This window comes from Phacochoerus africanus, chromosome 14 (genome assembly GCF_016906955.1).
Source record: "Phacochoerus africanus isolate WHEZ1 chromosome 14, ROS_Pafr_v1, whole genome shotgun sequence".
Taxonomy (NCBI): Eukaryota; Metazoa; Chordata; class Mammalia; order Artiodactyla; family Suidae; genus Phacochoerus; species Phacochoerus africanus.
Window position 1 is genome coordinate 757,200 of NC_062557.1, and position 17,995 is coordinate 775,194.

General features: G+C 57.4%; 1 protein-coding gene across 13 annotated transcripts in view; it reads left to right on the forward strand.

Moving 5' to 3' along the window:
- Nucleotides 1-1,641: 1,641 nt before the first annotated feature.
- Nucleotides 1,642-17,995, forward strand: part of CCDC57 (coiled-coil domain containing 57) — a 99,640-nt gene continuing 83,286 nt past the window's right edge. For all 13 annotated transcript variants that reach the window (XR_007131670.1, XM_047757003.1, XM_047757007.1 and 10 more), the window contains exons 1-3: nucleotides 1,642-1,703; nucleotides 14,466-14,886; nucleotides 16,164-16,272. Coding sequence is in view for 12 of the 13 variants with exons in the window: in XM_047757003.1 (XP_047612959.1) it covers nucleotides 1,658-1,703; nucleotides 14,466-14,886; nucleotides 16,164-16,272 (576 nt within the window). In the remaining variant the exon portion in view is untranslated. The remainder of the gene's footprint in view (nucleotides 1,704-14,465; nucleotides 14,887-16,163; nucleotides 16,273-17,995) is intronic.

The window sequence follows — 17,995 nt, forward strand, 5'->3', positions numbered from 1 at the left end:
TCATTCAGTGGGTTAAGGATCTGACGTTGCTGTGGGCTGTGGTGTAGGTTGCAGATTTGGCTCAGATTCTGCGTGGCTGTGGCGTAGGCCAGCAGCTGTAGCTCTGATTCGACCCCTAGCCCGGGAACTTCTGTATGCCGCTGGTGCGGCCCTAAAAGGCAAAAAAAAATAAAATTAAATTAAAGAAATGTTTACTATGGTTGATTTGCCATGTTCCACCGATTTCTGCTGTACAGCAAGTGCCCAGTTATACGCATACATACATTCTTTTCTCACGCTATCCTCCATCAGCTTCCGTCGCAAGTGATCAGATGCAGTTCCCTGTGCTGTGCGGCAGGATCTCATTGCTTATCCACTCCCAGTGCGATCGTTTGCATCTACTAACCCCAGACCCCCAGTCCCTGCCATCCCCTCCTCTTGGCAACCACAAGTAGAACTAGGATTCGAACCAGGACTGTCAGGCAGGTAACTAGGTCTGGAGGCAGCAAGGTTGCCCAGGGCCTGAAGGATGTAGGTTAAAGCTCATGGGAACCTTTTGTGGCTCCTCCAGGCAGGCTGAGCTGTTTTCACCTGCTCTCTGCACCCATAGGCTCACACCTTCCACTTTCCACGGGTCTTGAATTATTGATCTGCCTGATATTTAATACCCCCTGGACTTCCCTCAAGAGCTGCCTCCTAAAGCAGAGCCTTTCTTACTGTCAGCCGGGTTGGGATGCTCATCCAGGAGTGGCAGGACCAGCTTGGGGACTGCCCTGGGCAGCCAGAAGGCGGCCGGGGTGGAGAAAACACTGTTGGAGAGGAGGGACTGGACCCAAGATTGTGTCCCGTCCCCCCCGCCCCCCCCCCCCCGCCCCCCTCTGTGCCCATCCCTGCCCGGAGCCCTGTGGTGCCACCGGCGGGGAGGCTGAGCGTGGGTGTCTCCATTTGTTGGGACAACTGCCTTCCCTTCAGCCTGGGTGGAACCTCGGATGCCCTAAGCACGGGGTGGGGGCCTTGGCGTAAAGTTTGCTTGTTGCCTCTGTGAGAGTTTTTTTTTCTTTTTTTAACTCTTAATTGAACACATTAACACCAAACGCACAGGTTATGAGGGCACACAAACTCAAGAATCCAAACAAGCCAAGCACACTGTGCAACACAGCTCCGAACAAAGGGCCATCCCCCGCTCTGCACCAGCGGCCTCGCCCGGGATGCCGTGTCGGCCTCTTCCACGGCTGGAGGAGCCACGCTGCAGGGAGAGATGCCCCACGTCCTGTGGGCCCGGGCGTTCGCCCCGCGGTAACTGTGCTCCAGCCCACGTGCAGCCCCAGGACCCCCACGCCCCTCGCATCCCGGGCCCCACCGCTCCCAGGTCCAGGCCCGCCCCGCCCCGTCCGGAGCCACCAACAGCCTGGGGCTACGAGGCGGGCGGGATCGCGGAGTCCCGCTGGGCGAGGGAGGACCGTCACTAAGAGGAGCCTCGGCCGCCGCCCGTCCACCCCCGGACCCCGCGCCCTGGAGAGTCCGAGGCCTTCCTCCCTGGGCGGATCCGCCCGAGTCCGGTGGGAGGAGAGGGGCGGGAGGAGCCCGGAACCCGGCGCCGGAGCTCGCGTTTCTGGCCGGCGGGACCCGAGCGCTGCACCGAGCGCGCCCGGACCTCGGCCGACGGACTCAGGTCACCATGGCAACGCGGCGGGACCGGAGGCTGCTCGCGGCTGGCGTTCCGGGTGAGGCGCGGGCGCGGGGCGGCGCAGGGCGTGGGGGACCGCAGCGCGGGAGGGCGCGGCCTCTCGGGCCACCTGTTGCGGGTGTCGTGCTTTCCTTGGAAAACCCGAGTCGTGCCGGGCCACCGTGCGTGGCTGGGTGCGCGATTGGTGCTGGCCCGCGGAGCCCTGTTCACCGAGCTGGGGCTGTTCCCTGCTCATCTGTTCCCTGCAGCGCCCGGCCGGCCGCCGGGGTCGGGGCCCTGGAGGCGTTCGTGGGCGTCGCGCTTTGTTTTGGGAACTCGCGGTTCCCTAACTCGTCCCTACCAGGTGCCTGAAGAGCGGGGCGCTGCGGCGCCGAGAGGCTTTGCCGGGTTCCGCAGCCGGCGAGCTCGGGTCCAAGGCCAGGCAGGCTGGTCCAGAGTGATTCTTTGTTATTTGAGACTCACATACAAGTTGCAAAAGGTCTAAATATACAGGATTTATTCAAACTCAGCAGTTATCTTGCGAAGACTTTACCTGTTCACAGAATCCAAGCTAGGACCACCCGTGTTTTCTTCGTTTTCTCATTCCTTAATCTGGAGCAGTTCCCCAGTCTTTCCTTGACCTTTATGAGTCAGTTGTCTCGCAGAATGCTCCTCACTTTGGGTTTATCAAAGTTCCCTTATGATAACTTGTATATTTGGTGAGAAAAACCTTACCAGTGGAATGGTGTTTTCTCTGCACCCTCTCAGGAGGCACATGATGCCAGTTTGTCCTATTACTTCTTTTAAAATGATTTTCATTTTTCCTGTTATAGCTGGTTTACAGTGTTCTGTGCAGTTTTCTACAGTACATCAAAGAGACCCAGTCACACACACATATGTACTTTCTTTTTGTCACATTGTCCTCCATCCTAAGTGTCTAGATGTTCCTATTACTTCTGATACTAACTTTGGTCCTTTGTCCTAGGTGATATCTACAAGGTGTTTGCGTCATTAAGCTTCCATTTCCCCCTTTGTATACAGTAAATATTTTGTGGGGAGATACTCTGAAACTATTACATAGCTTGTTTCTAACCATACTGCCAGTCATATGGAGGTGAGCATTTTCTGAAAAAAATTATAAATGTACTTGCCAGGCGATATTTCCATTCACATTATTTCTTCTACTTTTATTAGTTGGAATCTCTTTTTTTTTTTTTTTGTCTTTTTAGGGCCACACCCTCAGCGTGTGGAGGTTCCCAGGCTAGGGGTCTAATCGGAGCTACATCTACCAGCCTGCACCACAGCCACAGCAATGCCAGGTCTGAGCCACGTCTGTGACCTACTCCACAGCTCATGGCAACGCCGGATCCTTAACCCACGGAGTGAAGCCAGGGATCAAACCCAAATCCTCATGGTTCCTAGTCAGGTTCATTTCCGCTGAGCCACGACAGGACCTCCTATTAGTGGGAATTCTACTGTAAGGAAGAATCTTCCATGTTTTAATTTATTCAGTTGTTTATGTTGGTGTATACGTTTTAATTCTATGTTTGTTTCACAGGTTATAATCCATTCCTATCATTTATTTTGGTGCTCTTGTTGTCCAGATCTGGCCCGTTCTGTTTGGCTTTTATGTCCTTTTACCCTGTGTCCTTGTCCCCAACAGTTTGAGCACCTCCTCATTTTTTGACCCCAAAAGATGTCCCAGACTCATCAGTGCTTCTTTGACCTAGGCTGGCATCAGGCATTTCTGTAAGGAGTGTTGGCTCCTTTTAGTTGAGAAGGTGTTTTCCATAAGCCAAGATGTGGGAGAGGTGTGCTGCTGGAGTGTCATTGCTTTTTGGCTTTCTCAGCGGGAGGAGCCAGGAGCCAGGACACTGCACGCCCTGTATATACATCTGTATCTATTTCTAGATCCACATGTCAGCGTGTATGTTCAAAACTGGGTTTAGGAGTTCCCGCTGTGGCTCAGGGGTAGCGAGCCCAGCGCGTATCCACGAGGATGCAGGGTCGATCCCTGGCCCCACTCGGTGGGTTCAGGATCCTGCGTTGCCACAAGCTGCATCACAGGTCACAAACCCGGCTCAGCTCCCGCATTGCTGTGGCTGTGGTGGAGGCCGGCAGCCAGCTGCAGCTCTGAATTTGACCCCTAGCCTGGGAACCTCCATATGCTGTGAGTATGGCCCTAAAAAACCCCAAATAATAAAATAACAAAACCGCCCGAGTTTACCCTGAGGCCTCCAGCTCCAGTCCATCCCTCAGGGCTCGTCGCACATTCCCCTTCCTCTCGAAGTCTGGCTCCTGTTGTCCTCGGCGTGGGCACCTCTCGCTCGGCGCTAGCCTGCTCGCGAAGTGGGTTCGGTGCTGCCCATCCGTGTTTACGAGAAAAGCAAACCGGCTCACCTAGAGCAGGACATGTGCCTGCGCGTGTTTGTTTTCATCCTTAGGACAGGTAGTCAAGATGCTGTTTTACAGAGTCGCTGTAGTGTTTACTCATTAATTTATGATGAAGTTATAGGTTTATTTGTTTCTGGTTATATTTCACGGTGAGTCCTTACTGATTTTAAGTTTCAGGATGTGACGCATTTATGTGGTTCTAAAAGTTAGCAGAGCTCTTAAGTACACGCTGTTGGATTTCTCTTTTTCTCTCTCATTTGTGTACTTTTTTTCCCCCTGCTTTTTAGGGCTGCACTTGCGGATTTGGAAGTTCCCAGGCTAGGGGTCAAATCGGAGTTGCAGCTGCCCGCCTACACCACAGCCACAGCAATGCAGGATCCGAGCTGCATCTGCATCTTAAACCACAGCTCACAGCGACGCCGGATCCTTAACCCACGGATCGAGGCCAGGGATCGAACCTGCATCCTCATGGATACTCGTCAGCTTCATTTCCACTGAGCCACGATGGGAACTCCCCATTTACTTTTTTTGGAAGGGGGCAAGGCAGCTGTAAATTCAAGTAAAGCATTTCATTCCTCTCAATGCAGCAGTGTTCTCTCCCCCAGCAAGTTCCTGCCGTGGAACTGAGGTCCATCTGCTGCTTACCTCTCTCATTTCAGGCTTTGCACATGGTGGTGGGACTATTTGGCAGTCAGTGAAGGGAAGGAGAAGAGGCTTGGGAATCACAGGCCCCTAATTTTCATCCCCCAGAGCACCTGAAAGATCCCCTGCACTGAGTTGAGTTCCCGAGGCCCACGCTGGGATTCCAGAGGGTGCGACACTGAGTCCCTGTCCTGAGGCCGAGACGAGCCACCTCTGGACTTTCAAGTCCCACAGAAATGTTTTGTCAGTTCAGCTTGTTAAATATGTTTGCAGAGCAGCAACAGGACAGTATTCTTGACCGAGGCAGACCTGGGTTCTTCTGCATAAGGAATGGTGTTTGGGGACTTCCCGTCATGGCTCAGTGGAAACAAATCCGACTAGCATCCATGAGGTTGCAGGTTCAGTCCCTGGCCTCGATCCGTGGGTTAAGGATCTGGCGTTGCCATGAGCTGTGGTGTAGGTCGCAGACGCAGCTTGGGTCCCATGTGGCTGTGCCTGTGGTGTAGGCCGGCAGCTACAGCTCCGATTAGACCCCTAGCCTGGGAACTTCTATATGGCGCTGGTGCAGCCCTAAAAAGACAAAAGAAAAAAAAAAAAAAAGGTGTCCGGGTGGAAAGCCAAAGGCACCTCAGTCTTTCAGAGGAAGGGGGGAAGGGACCTTGCTTTGGGTGTCTCTCTGCTCAGCCAGTGCGCCTACGTGGCGCGTTTGCGAGCGTCTGGGGCCTGACTTTCAGCCTTGTCAACAAACGGTCCTTTTGCGTAAATGCTAGCGTCTGCAGCAGCTTATATGTCATTGAGGTCGTGCAGTGCTGTCCCAAGGGCGCACTCTCAGATGCATGTTCTAAAACAATTCCTCCACGTTGTTGGTCAGACCAACGAAAGTGGGATTAGTTCCGCTGTCGCAGCTGCAGGTGGGGAGCCTGGGCTTCCTCTCTGATGGCTGTGCTTTCCTCTGCCCATCCGGTGCTCGGCGAGGCCTGAGGGTGGCGTGGAGGGCGTCTTCCTCTGGGGCCTCCTCCCCGTGTATCCCGCTCGCAGCCCCTGCAGCCCCCTCGCTGGGGGGCGGCCCCTGCCGGGCAGGACCAGCCGCTCTGCAGGGCGCTCTGCAGGGCCCACTGCGCTCGGGAGGCTCTGGCTCTTCGGCGCGGCTCCTCCTCGCAGCGACTTCGGGCCCATCTTTTGCCTCTTCTCTTGAGTGTGCTGCTGGCTTGGGGATGCTTGGCTGTGGCTCCGGGCGCAGCTCCCGCCCGGCCTGGGAAGAGGCGCTGAGTCTCTCTCCCTCCGTCGGCCGCCCTCTCGCGGCTCCCTTTGATCTGACCGGGCTGGGGGCCCGCGCCGGGCCACCGGCCGGAGCCGGGCGCCTGTCCCAGCTGGTCCGGCTCCGCTGTGTCATCTGGCGGCTGAGGGGGTCTTCCCGGCGGGGCCTCTGCTGCTTGTGTCTGGCTGCAGCCTGCCGGGCTTCCTCGTGTGGGAAGCATGGCTTTCACGAGGAGTCATTTCCACCTTCCGAAGACCCAGGGATTTGCAGGTGCCTTTCAGACCTGACAGGCAAACATCCCCCTTAGATTCAAAACGGAAAGTTAGAAAGCTCAGCACTTTCATTGGGTTGTGATGTTCGTTGTACAGCTGTAAATGTAATACAATGCACTGAGTTGGAAAAAAAAAGCCCAGCATTTTACAGATAAGAAAGTCAGAGATGAGGTGACCCGGCCCGTCCCCTGCTGACCCCGCTGGTTTTCGTAGGGACCGTGAACGCTGTGGGCAGAGCTGAGTTGCCAGTGTGCTGCCCCGCCTTTCTGGAGGTTTCTGCTGTTTCCCCAGAAGTTTTGCGTGGTTCCTCCCGAACCCTGGGTGCCTGCTGGGGCGTTCGCTGGTTGGCTGACAGACTGGCTCCGGATCATGAATCGGTGACATTTAATAAAAGTGGATTAACCTCGGCCTTGGGGCTTCAGAATTTGTGATGACAGAGGCAGGCAGGCTGTCTGTGAGGGGGTAGGAAGGCAGGGAGCATCAGTGCTGGGCGTATGGGGCATGGGGCGGGGGGGCCTGCACGGCCAAAGCTGTCTCTGGGGAGCCGCCGGAGCTGCAGAGGGAGCTGTGCTGGGCGTGGTGGGCAAGACGGGCCAGGCCACCCTAGGGATCTTTGAATCCTGTGCCAAACAGGTGCAGCTTTACTTTGAAAAGGCCCCAAGCCACGGGCACAGGGTCACGTGTCCAGATTTCCGTGCCGTAACTCCCGTGGGTGGCTGTGTGACCATGCCTTTAAGAGGCGAGCCTGGTGGCAGGGCGCCTGGCACGGGACAGGGCACACAGGGCAGTCCTCAGAGGAGGGAGGCCCTTCCTCGCAGGCCTGGTGCACTGTTGAGGCAGCGCAGCGATGACTCACTGCACTTCGCCCGGGCACGGCATCGGCGTCATCGAAGGTTGTGTATTTGCTTGAATCCCGGTTCGTGGCCTGTGTGTGCACTGATTTCTGCCGACGGGCCTGTGCCGGAGCCCAGAACCCGCTCGGCTGTGCACCAGCCCCACCGCAGTCAGCGGGTTTGTGTGGATGTTGGGGTTTGGGGGGCCAGGCGTTAGGCAGTTAGTGTGAGTGAACTCCCAGCCGTGGAGGTCACCGCATCGCCTTATTGTTCCTTGATGCACTTTCCCTGAGCTTGGTGGCCTGACCTGCTTCCCGGGGGTCCTGGGCTTGGAGGCCGGCCTGACCTGCTTCCCAGGGGTCCTGGGCTTGGGTGCCGGCCTGACCTGCTTCCCAGGGGTCCTGGGCTTGGGGGCTTGCCTGACCTGCTTCCCAGGGGTCCTGGGCTTGGGAGCTTGCCTGACCTGCTTCCCAGGGGTCCTGGGCTTGGGGGCTTGCCTGACCTGCTTCCCAGGGGTCCTGGGCTTGGGTGCTGGCCTGACCTGCTTCCCAGGGGTCCTGGGCTTGGGAGCTTGCCTGACCTGCTTCCCAGGGGTCCTGGGCTTGGGTGCTGGCCTGACCGGCTTCCCAGGGGTCCTGGGCTTGGGTGCTGGCCTGACCTGCTTCCCAGGGGTCCTGGGCTTGGGAGCTTGCCTGACCTGCTTCCCAGGGGTCCTGGGCTTGGGTGCTGGCCTGACCTGCTTCCCAGGGGTCCTGGGCTTGGGTGCTGGCCTGACCTGCTTCCCAGGGGTCCTGGGCTTGGGGGCTTGCCTGACCTGCTTCCCAGGGGTCCTGGGCTTGGGGGCTTGCCTGACCTGCTTCCCAGGGGTCCTGGGCTTGGGTGCCGGCCTGACCTGCTTCCCAGGGGTCCTGGGCTTGGGGGCTTGCCTGACCTGCTTCCCAGGGGTCCTGGGCTTGGGGGCCGGCCTGACCTGCTTCCCAGGGGTCCTGGGCTTGGGGGCTTGCCTGACCTGCTTCCCAGGGGTCCTGGGCTTGGAGTTCCCAGGCCAGGTGTCATATCTGAGCTGCACTTTCAACCTACCGTGCTGCTGCGGGCACACCAGATCCTTGAACACACTCGCCTGGCTGGGGGTTGAACCTGCTTCCTGGTGCTGCAGAGACGCTGCTGATCCTGTTGCGCCACAGCAGGAGCTCCTGAATACTTGTTAAGTGGAATTTAAGAAAGATTGCTGGGTCTGAGGGAGGCAATTTTCCACTATTTGGTATCATTATTTTTCTGGCTACAGTGATTCCCACTCGAAATGGAGTTGGAGTAAAATGCTTGTTATCTCCTTCAAGGGGCCAGGGACTGGCGTACGGGACAGAGTGTGACTTGGGACATAGCCGAGGACCTCCTCTGCTGTGTACTTGGGGGAAGTACTTGGCCACTGACTGAATTTGAACCCAGTACCTCCAGTTTTTACTGATTGAAAACTTTTTTTGGCCGTGCCTGCTGCGGCATGTGGAAGTTCTTGGGCCAGGAATCAAACCTTCACCACAGCAGCGACTGAGCTGCTGCCGTGACAAGGCCAGATCCTTAACCTATTGTGCCACCAGGGAACTCCTGAAATCAAAAATTTTTTTTTGTCTTTTGTCCTTTTAGGGCCACACCCATGGCATATGGAGGTTCCCAGGCTAAGGGCCAAATCGGAGCTGTTGCTGCTGGCCCACGCCAGAGCCATAGCAATGTGGGATCTGAGCCACGTCTGCGACCTACACCACAGCTCACGTCAACGCCGGATCCTTAACCCACTGAGCAGGGCCAGGGATCGAACCTGCAACCTCGTGGTTCCTAGTTGGATTCGTTTCCCTTTCCGATGCGCCACAACGGGAACTCCGTGAAATCAAAACTTTTTAAAGTAATTGTCCTTCATTTGCCCGTAGTTCCTTGGTACACCCTTAACACGCTTAAGGGTCAAGTGATCACAGCTCTCGGGACGACTCTGAAGGGTGGAGGCTGGGGCCGAGTGCAGGGGCCGGAGTGGGGGAAACCATGGCGGGTAGGGTAGCCCAGGTGGGCCGGCGCCTCAGCAGGTGCGGGCCCATCCCCTGGGGGTGGAGCCACGTGGCGGAGACTCCAGCCTTGGGAGGAAGGAGTGGTTTGGAGGGCGGGAACGGGGGAGCAGAGATCCCTGCCACCCCAGCTCTTCTGCCGGAGCCCCACGGTTGTGTGTGTGGTGTGACAGTGTCCCCGCAAAGTTACGCAGCTTGGGAGCGCCTCCTGGGGGCTGCCGTGTGGAGGGGCGGGGAAGGGCGACGGGCGAGCGGGCCCCGCCGGACTTTGAACAGGCCGGTGGGCGGGGCTTCCGTCTGTCCCCGCCCGGGACGGACAGACCGACGGAGCGAGCCCGCCGGGGGCGCGCGGGGCGCGCCGTGCTGGGCGCGGCCGGGCAGGAGGCGGGGCCCGCTCTGCTGCGAGCCCCGCGCGGAGCCCCCGCGCCGCCCCGCGGTTAGGGCCGTGACCGCCCTCCCGCCTGCGCTCGCTCCGACGCCGGCGTCGCCTCCACCCAGCGCCCCCAGGTCCCCGCGGACGCCAGCGAGCCGGCGGGCGGGCGTCCCGCGTTCACCTCGGTTCCCACACCGACCGCCCGGGGCTGGTGCCGGCCCCGCAGACGCCGCCTGGAGGGGCCGCCGGCCCAGGTGGTGGCCTCCGCTTCCGCCCGACGCGGAAAATCAGGGTCCCTCCGCCCTGCGGAGCCTCAGCTTCAGCAACGGCAGCTCCGGCAGGCGCTCTGCTGACCGGGCCGCCAGGTTCTTAGGAGGACGCGACGCAGGGCAAGGGGTGCGCGCGCAGGGGGACACTGGCGTCCACGTCTCGCCTTCGCCGGCCGGGAGCTCCCCACACCTGGTGGGTCGGGATGCCGCGAAGCTGCGCCCGAGGATTCGTCAAACCCTGCACCTGCCTCCACTAATCAAGGTCGTCCCAGGACCTTTAAGACCAGAAAGAAAGCCGTCTGCCTGAGTCGAGGGCCGGGCGCTGCCAGTTCAGACTGGCTGGGACCTCGGACCCTCCAGCTGGGCGTGGGGGCGCGGGCGACACCTCCACCCTCCGAGCGGGCAGGGGCTGTCGCTTAGTTAGACCTGTGCCGGGCAGTCCCACACCTCCTCCCAGTCCCCTTTCCTCACCCCCCCTCCCCAGGCCTCTGACCGCCTGCTGTCTTTTTTCAAGGTCCTTTTAGGGCCGCACACACGGCATGTGGAGGTTCCCAGGCCAGGGATGAAATCACAGTTACAGCTGCCAGCCTGCACCACAGCCGCTGCAACGCGGGATCCGAGCTGTGTCCGCGACCGACACCACAGCTCACGGCAAGGCCGGATCCTTAACCCGCTGAGCGAGACCACGGGGCCACAGCAGGAAGGCCTCTGACCGCCTGCTCTTTTTTCCTGATGCCCTAATGCCCTGAGCCCCCGGCCTCTGGGGAGGTGGATTTCAGCTCCATTTCCCTCCCTCCACCATCTGGCGAATAAAGCCCCTCTTTGCTGCAAACCAAGGTGCTCCAGTGTTGGACTTTGCTGTGTGTGGACCAGACTGAGTTCCTCTTGAACGCTGGAAGCTTGGGGCTGTGGGACCAGCCTGAAGCAATGGTCGGCCTTGTCACCCGGGTGCGGAGAAGGCACCCTGCACAAGACTGGCCTTTGGCCAGACTCGGCCTTTTGTCTTCTGCGGCCGCTTTCACCAGCCACCCTGTAACCCCGACTGCCTGTGGAGAGAAAGCGCGCCCCTCTGGGCTCTCACAGGAAGAACTGCATAAGGAATTCGTCTGGATCGAAATGCCTGAGACATTGCCTTGCTTTTTCCTTATGAAACATGCAAATCCTAGGATGGACCCTGTCTTCCTCTGCGCTTTGCCTTCCAGCAAGCCCTTAGACGCGTTGCTCAGTGCTCACCAAATACGTGGCCTCTGTTGCTCACCGCTAACGTTCATCCTGTTGTGTTTTCTTCTCTCTTTTTTTGGCTTTTTTTTCTGGGCCACACCGGCAGCATATGGAGGTTCCCAGGCTAGGGGTCTAATCAGAGCTGCAGCTGCCAGCCTACCCCACAGCCTCACAGCAATGCCAGATCCTTAACCCACTGAGCGGGGCCAGGGATTGAACCTGCATCCTCATGGGTCCTAGCCGGGTTCGTTATTGCTGAGCCACGATGGGAACTCCTGTGTTGTGTTTTTTTATGTTACTTTCTGTGTTTTAAGTGCAGAGATAACAAATGTCTAAAAAGCTTTTGTGGGGAGTTCCCGTCGTGGCGCAGTGGTTAACGAATCCAACTAGGAACCAGGAGGTGGCGGGTTCAATCCCTGCCCTTGCTCAGTGGATTAAAGATCCGGTGTTGCCGTGAGCTGTGGTGTAGGTCGCAGGTGCAGCTTGGATCCCGCGTTGCTGTGGCTGTGGTGTAGGCTGGCGGCTACAGCTCCGATTGGACCCCTAGCCTGGGAACCTCCATATGCCACAGGAGCGGCCCTAGAAAAGGCAAAAAAAAAAAAAAAGAAAAGCTTTTGTGTCCCCACTGTCTGCTGGGCATCCTGGCACACAACATGCATCTTTTCCCAGAAAACACACCTTGTTGTTTCTTTGGTCCTGGCGGAATATTTAGGGATTCTCTAAACACCAGCCCAGGCCATTATGACAATTCCTCCCTTACTGTTTTCTTCATTTCGTTACCAAGATGTTATAGTAGTAATTCTTTTTTTTTTTTTTTTCTGGCTGCGCCCACAGCATATAGAAGTACCTGGGCCAGGGATCGAACCTCTGCCTCAGCAGGACAACAGCAGATCCTTAACCCCCCAGGCCACCAGGGAACTCCTGTAGCACTCATTCTGACTACATAGATCATTTTTTGGTGGGGTTCTGGGGTTTTTGTTTTGTCTTTCTCTGTTGTTTTATGTGTTCTGCTAGTGGCCATATTAGTGATTACGGGGCAGAGAGCTCTCAGCTCATAAACTGAGCAGGGATGTGGGCTGTGGGGTGGCAGCAGCTCTGCAGTCCCGCCGAGAGCTGGATCGCAGTAAAACCAGTGCTCTCAGAGCGCTGCTGGGTAAAGGAAAAAATTTTCCGCTTCTCCTTCCACTGGGTTTTAAAGATAATGTTTCATTGTGGAGCAGCTGTTGGGTTTTGTTATCAGTAATTTCAGGACTGAAGTGAACCTCGTGTCTCTAAAAAGTAGGGTTCTTTTAAAACGGGTTAGAGAAGGGAGTTCCCGTCGTGGCGCAGGGGTTAGCGAATCCGACTAGGAACCACGAGGTTGCGGGTTCCATCCCTGGCCTTGCTCAGGGGGTTAAGGATCCGGCGTTGCCGTGAGCTGTGGTGTAGGTCGCAGACGCGGCTGGGATCCCGCGTGGCTGTGGCTGTGCCTGTGATGTAGGCTGGCGGCTGCAGCTCCGATTCGACCCCTAGCCTGGAAACCTCCATATGCCGCGGGAAGAGGCCCTAGAAAAGACCGAAATAAATGAATAAATAAAATGGGTTAGAGAGTGTTTGCTGGATCAAGAATTCTGTTTAGTTTTTGAAGAATGTGTACATGTATGTGCCTGGGTCTCCTTGCTGTGCAGTAGACAATTGACAGAACACTGTAAACCAGCTACAATGGAAAAAAGAAAAATCATTATTAAGAGAAAATAATTTAAAAAAAAAGAATTCTGTTTAGTTTTAAAAGAAGAACCCCCCCTCCCCCGCCCCGAGTTCTCTTGTTCCTGTTTCCGAGTCTGGATGTTTGCCGTGACCCGGGGGGACCAGTACTGATGCTGCTGGTGCCCCTCGGGAGGGGCTGGGGGGCTTCTCCAACTCACAGGTGCTCTCACAGGCCCCAAGTGCTGGCTCCTCTGCCCCAGGGCCTGTGAGTGTGTATTTCCCTGTGGCTTGAGACCACCTGGGACACTGTGTCTTTTTCTTCTTAAAAAAGACCCGTTTAAAGTGAATGGGCAGGAGTCCCCGCGGTGGCTCAGCAGTCAACGAGCCTGACTGGCATCCATGAGGATGTGGGTTCGATCCCCAGCCTCGCTTGGCGGGGTAAGGATCCGGCGTTGCCGTGAGCTGTGGTGTAGGCCGAAGATTCGGCTCGGATCCCGCGTTGCTGTGGCCCTGGCGTAGGCTGTCGGCTACAGCTCTGATTGGACCTCTAGCCTGGGAACCTCCATATACCATGGGTGTGGCCCTAAAAAGAGAGAAACACAAAAACAAATAAAATAAAATGAATCAGCAAACTATTGCCTTCGGAAGGGATAAGCAAGGAGATCCTGCTGTGTAGCTTCGGGAACCATATCCAGTCACTTGCGACGGAGCCTGACAATGCAAGAAAAAAGAATATATACACATATGTGTGCCTGGGTCGCCTTGCTGTGCAGTAGACAATTGACTGAACACTGTAAACCAGCTACAATGGAAAAAAAATCATTTAAAAAAAAAAGCCTGGAGGAAGAAATATTGAATTACTATGTACGTCTGAAGCTAACATAATAATGTAAATGAACAATACTTCAATTAAAAATATTTTTTAATAAAAAATAAAAAACCTAGAAGGAAAGGGTTAAAAAAAAAAAAAGAATCAGGCGCTCCTGCGTGGCTCAGTGGGGTTCAGCCTTGTTGCTGCTTCGGTGCAGGTTCCAGCCCTGGCCCGGGAGCTTCTGCATGTCGAGACCAAGGCCACAAACAAAGGAATCAAACGAATCAGACATTTCAGATTCTTTGGGGATAAGATGCCTGTCCCTCCACCCGGCCCCCGGAAAGCCGCTCAGAGCAGAGTTTCATTCTCACGCCCCCCACCCCGGAAGATGCCAGGGCACCTCTGTCAGCCGGCCACCCTCCAGGCTGGTTGTGCAGCAAAGCTTCAGGTCCAGCCCATGGGTCCAGGCCAGGAGGGCCCCCACCAAGCGGCTTTTCCCATCGGAATCCACCCCTTCCCTGCCAGCCGGCTGCACTGGGGCAGTTCTGCAGGTGCCGGGGCGGGGGAGGTGCTGTGGCCTGGGCAGCCTGGCCCCTGGCAGGTCGTCCTCGGCAGACAGGGGAGCCGGGGGCGGGGGGGGGGCCCTCAGACGCTTGTGGGCAGTTTGACAACGCAGTTGTATGCTGTTTAATACGTTCAAAAGTGGAACATATATCTGGGGTTTTTTAGTTCATTTTTTTCTGGCGTTTTATTGTTTGGGAAAGTATCGGTGCTCAGCAGGTCAGAAGCCGAGGCCGAGGCACCTGGTCCTGGGTGGTGACTCTCCAGGAGAGCGGGGGCAGGAAGGGCGGTGGGAGCGGCCTGGCCCTGCAGGACTCGGTATGGCTGGACAGCGGTGACCGGCCAGAGCGTCCTCCCGCTTCCGGGGCAGCGGCCACTTGGGCGGGGATCTGAGGTGAAAGTCGGGGTCCCTAATGGTGAACCCGACCCGCGCCTTCTCTTTGCTGCAGCAGCCGAGATGCCGCCCCCGCCTGGGCCTCAGGACCAGGCCCTGGACGCCCTGCTGGCCCGCAAGGAGGAGGAGTGGCGGGCGCTGCAGGCCCGGCGCTGGCAGGTGCAGGAGGCCGCCCTGCAGGACGCTCAGCGCCAGCTGGAGGAGGCGCAGGCGAAGCTGCGGCGCCTGCAGGAGGACTTCGTCTACAACCTGCAGGTGCTAGAGGAGCGGGACCGCGAGCTGGAGCGCTACGACGCCGCCTTCGCCCGGGCCCGCGGGCTGGAGGAGGCCCGGCAGGCCGAGGTGAGCGAGCTCCAGATCGAGGTGGCCAAGCTGAGGCAGGCGCTGGCCCGCGAGGCCCGGCGGCTGGAGGACGCGCAGCAGCAGCAGGAGCAGAGGCTGCGGGAGCACCGCCTGGAGCTGGAGCGGGTGCACAGGTGAGGGGCGCCCCGCCCCCGGCCCTCGGCCCCGCCCCCGGCCCCGCCCACTGTCGGTCCAGGGCGGGCGCGCCGGCCGCCGCACCCGCACCCGCACCCGGGCGTCTCTCGGGGTTTAGCTGTTTGGAATCTCGCATGAATTGCAAATCTGTATCATTTTCATAACGCGTATTTGAGCTTATGATTATTTCGATGAGGTGAGATACAGATTCCATTCAAAACTGAGCGAGCTACCTGGAGGCACGTGGGCTGAGACCCTGAAGGCGCCCACAGGTCCTGGGGGCTCCACTCAGGTGAGGCAGACAGGCCTCACCTACCGCGCTCTGCTCTCGCCTGGAAGTGCTTTGTGTCTTTCTGTGAAGCGTCTGCCCGGGGCTTTTGGTTCCTTTTCACTGTATTTGGAACCTTTTCAACCGCTGTTTCTTCAAGTACATTTGGGCCCCACTCTCTTTTTCCTTCCGTTCTGGGACTCCAGTGACAGTGCCAGCTCTTTTGTCCTGCTCCCATAGGCCCCTGAAGCTTCTGCTCAATTTGTTTTCAGCCCGTTTCCTCTGATCCTCGGGTCCGTGGCTTCTGCTGCTCTGTCCTCGTTCTTCCTCTAACGGATTTGCTCCGCCGGCCGCCCGACCGGACTGCCCTCCGTTTTGGGGTGGTGCGTTTGAGTGCTCAAGTTTCCATTTCATTCTTTGTTGTGTTTTCTTTTTCTTTGCTGAGAGTCTCTGTTTTCCGTTTGTCTTAAGGCTGTCTGGGAGTTCTGCCGTGCACTGGATCTGTTAAGGATCTGGTGTGGTCACTGTTGTGGCTCAGGTTGCTGCTGTGGTGCAGGTTCGAGCCCCGGCCTGGGAACTTCCACATGCCACAGACACGGCCGAAAAAAAAAAAAAAAAAAGATTATATGAAATTGCTTGTTGAAGCGTTTTTGACAGTTGCTTTAAAATCCTCGTTAGATAATTTCGCCATCCACGTCATCTTGCTGTTAGCGTCTGTCGGTTTTCTTTTCTCCAAGTGGAGGTTTTCCTGGTTCTCGGCATGGCCGGTACTTTCGATTGTGTCCTGGGCACTTTGGGAATTACGACGTCATGAGAGCCTGGGTCCCACGTCATATTCTCTTCTGCAGGCAGTCACCTGTCTACGTGTGGTACACAGACCCCACGTGTTCTGCCAGAGCCACCTGCAAAAGTGAAACCTGTCACTTCATGTTTGCACAGGTGACCCTGCAAATGTGTACTTTGGAGACTGTTCATTGTGACTTTCCAAACACCGTGTTTTTCACCCAGTGACAGGAACAGTGAGCTGGACCAGCAGCAGGAGCAGTACAGAAACCTGAAGTGGAAGCTGGAGCGGAGGCTGGAGGAGCTGGACGGCGAGCTTGCCCTGCAGCGGCAGGTGGGGTGGGGCTAGGTCTCAGGGGCTGGTGCAGTGGGGGGTCTCAGGGGCTGGTGCAGTGGGAGGGGTCTCAGGGGCTGGTGCAGTGGGGGGGGTCTCAGGGGCTGGTGCAGTGGGGGGGTCTCAGGGGCTGGTGCAGTGGGGGCGGGGTCTCAGGGGCTGGTGCAGCAGGTGGGCTGGGTTCGTTGCAGGGGCAGGTGGGGCCTGGCAGGTGGAGCGAGGCTCCAGTCCCTCCTCGGTTGCCCGCCTGCCCGCTCTGACGGCAGAATTGTACCAGGTGGAGAAGATGGTCGTTTTGTCGCCACCTGGTACCCTGAGGGCTGCAGGAAGTGGGATGGGGTGTCTAAATCTTCCTCGGTGCTGACTCCAGGGTTCTCTTTCCTCAGAAATCAATCAACATTTCCTCCTTTATTTATTTTAGAAAAAGGTATTTGAAGTTAAATCCAGAGAGACTTACTGTAGAAAAGACCTGGGAACACAAACTGTAGTAACTGCATTTCTTTCAACAAAACAGTAAATGATCATAAGTTTAAATATAGATGCGTCAGCTGACTGGTGACACTTAAACCTGTCACCCAGATTTCTCCTCGGTGTCCTTGAAACTCGGCCTCCACCTCCGCACGTCTCAGCTGTGTGGGGTTTGCGGGAGCCTCTCCTTCACATGTGCGGCCGAAGCGCACGGCCAGCAGAGCTGCGCGCGTGCAGGGGCCTGGGGTCCCTTGGTCTCTTTCCAGGAGGCGCCAAACTTGCGTCCTCGAAGCAGTGGCTGGTGTTGATGGAAACTGCTGCCATGATGCTCCTCGAGCAGGGGGGTGAATTTATCTGCTCAACCCGTTGTTGTTGTTGTTGTCGTCGTTGCTTTGTCTTTTTAGGGCCACTCCTGCGGCACATGGCAGTTCCCAGGCTACGGGCTGAATGGGAGCTGCAGCTGCCGGCCTACGCCGTAGCTCACGGCAACACTGGATCCCCGACCTACTGAGCAAGGCCAGGGATTGAACCCGCATCCTCATGGTTCCTAGTTGGGTTTGTTAACCACTGAACCACAAAGGGAACTCCGGCAGAGACCAGTTTTGATCTGCATTTTACAAACACGGGGGCCTGAGGTCCAGAGGTGTTAAGTAACCTGCCCAGGACCCATCTTAGTAAGTGGCAGAGCTGTCATTTGAGCCCGAGACACCCAAACGTGTGAACTCGGGCGCTGTTGGCCTGTCTTGGGGCAACTACTCACGCCTTATTTTTAGCCTTGTGTCTGTGATATTGGAGAAGGAACTGGATCTAGACGTCAGCCTTGCTGTGCCCTCGGAGTGATGCTGAGTGAGCCACTGGACCCGAGCTCGGGCCCTGGTTTTGGGGCAGGTGTGTTCCTACACCGGCCTGTGCTGCTCTGTGCTGGGCGGGGCCCCACAGTTCTCAAGGACAGCCCCCCCCCCCCCGCCGCCGTCCTCAGCCCCGCGCCAGTGCCCTGAGATAGGGCAGCATCGTGAGCCATGCTGTGCCCATCGGTCAGGGTAGACAGGCACCTGCCCGAGCCTCCCGCGTGGCCGGCGGCAGAGAGGCCCCCCCCCACCCCCCGCCTCCGCCCGGGTCTGGAAGCCCCGTCCGCGGTGCTGCGCGCGACGCCCTTCCCTGAGCTTCCTTGGAGGGCTTTCCTATGGGGTCCTCGGGGCCGGTCTGACTTTTGGAAACAGCCCAAGATCACTGGGGTCTGAGCTGGGTGGCCAGG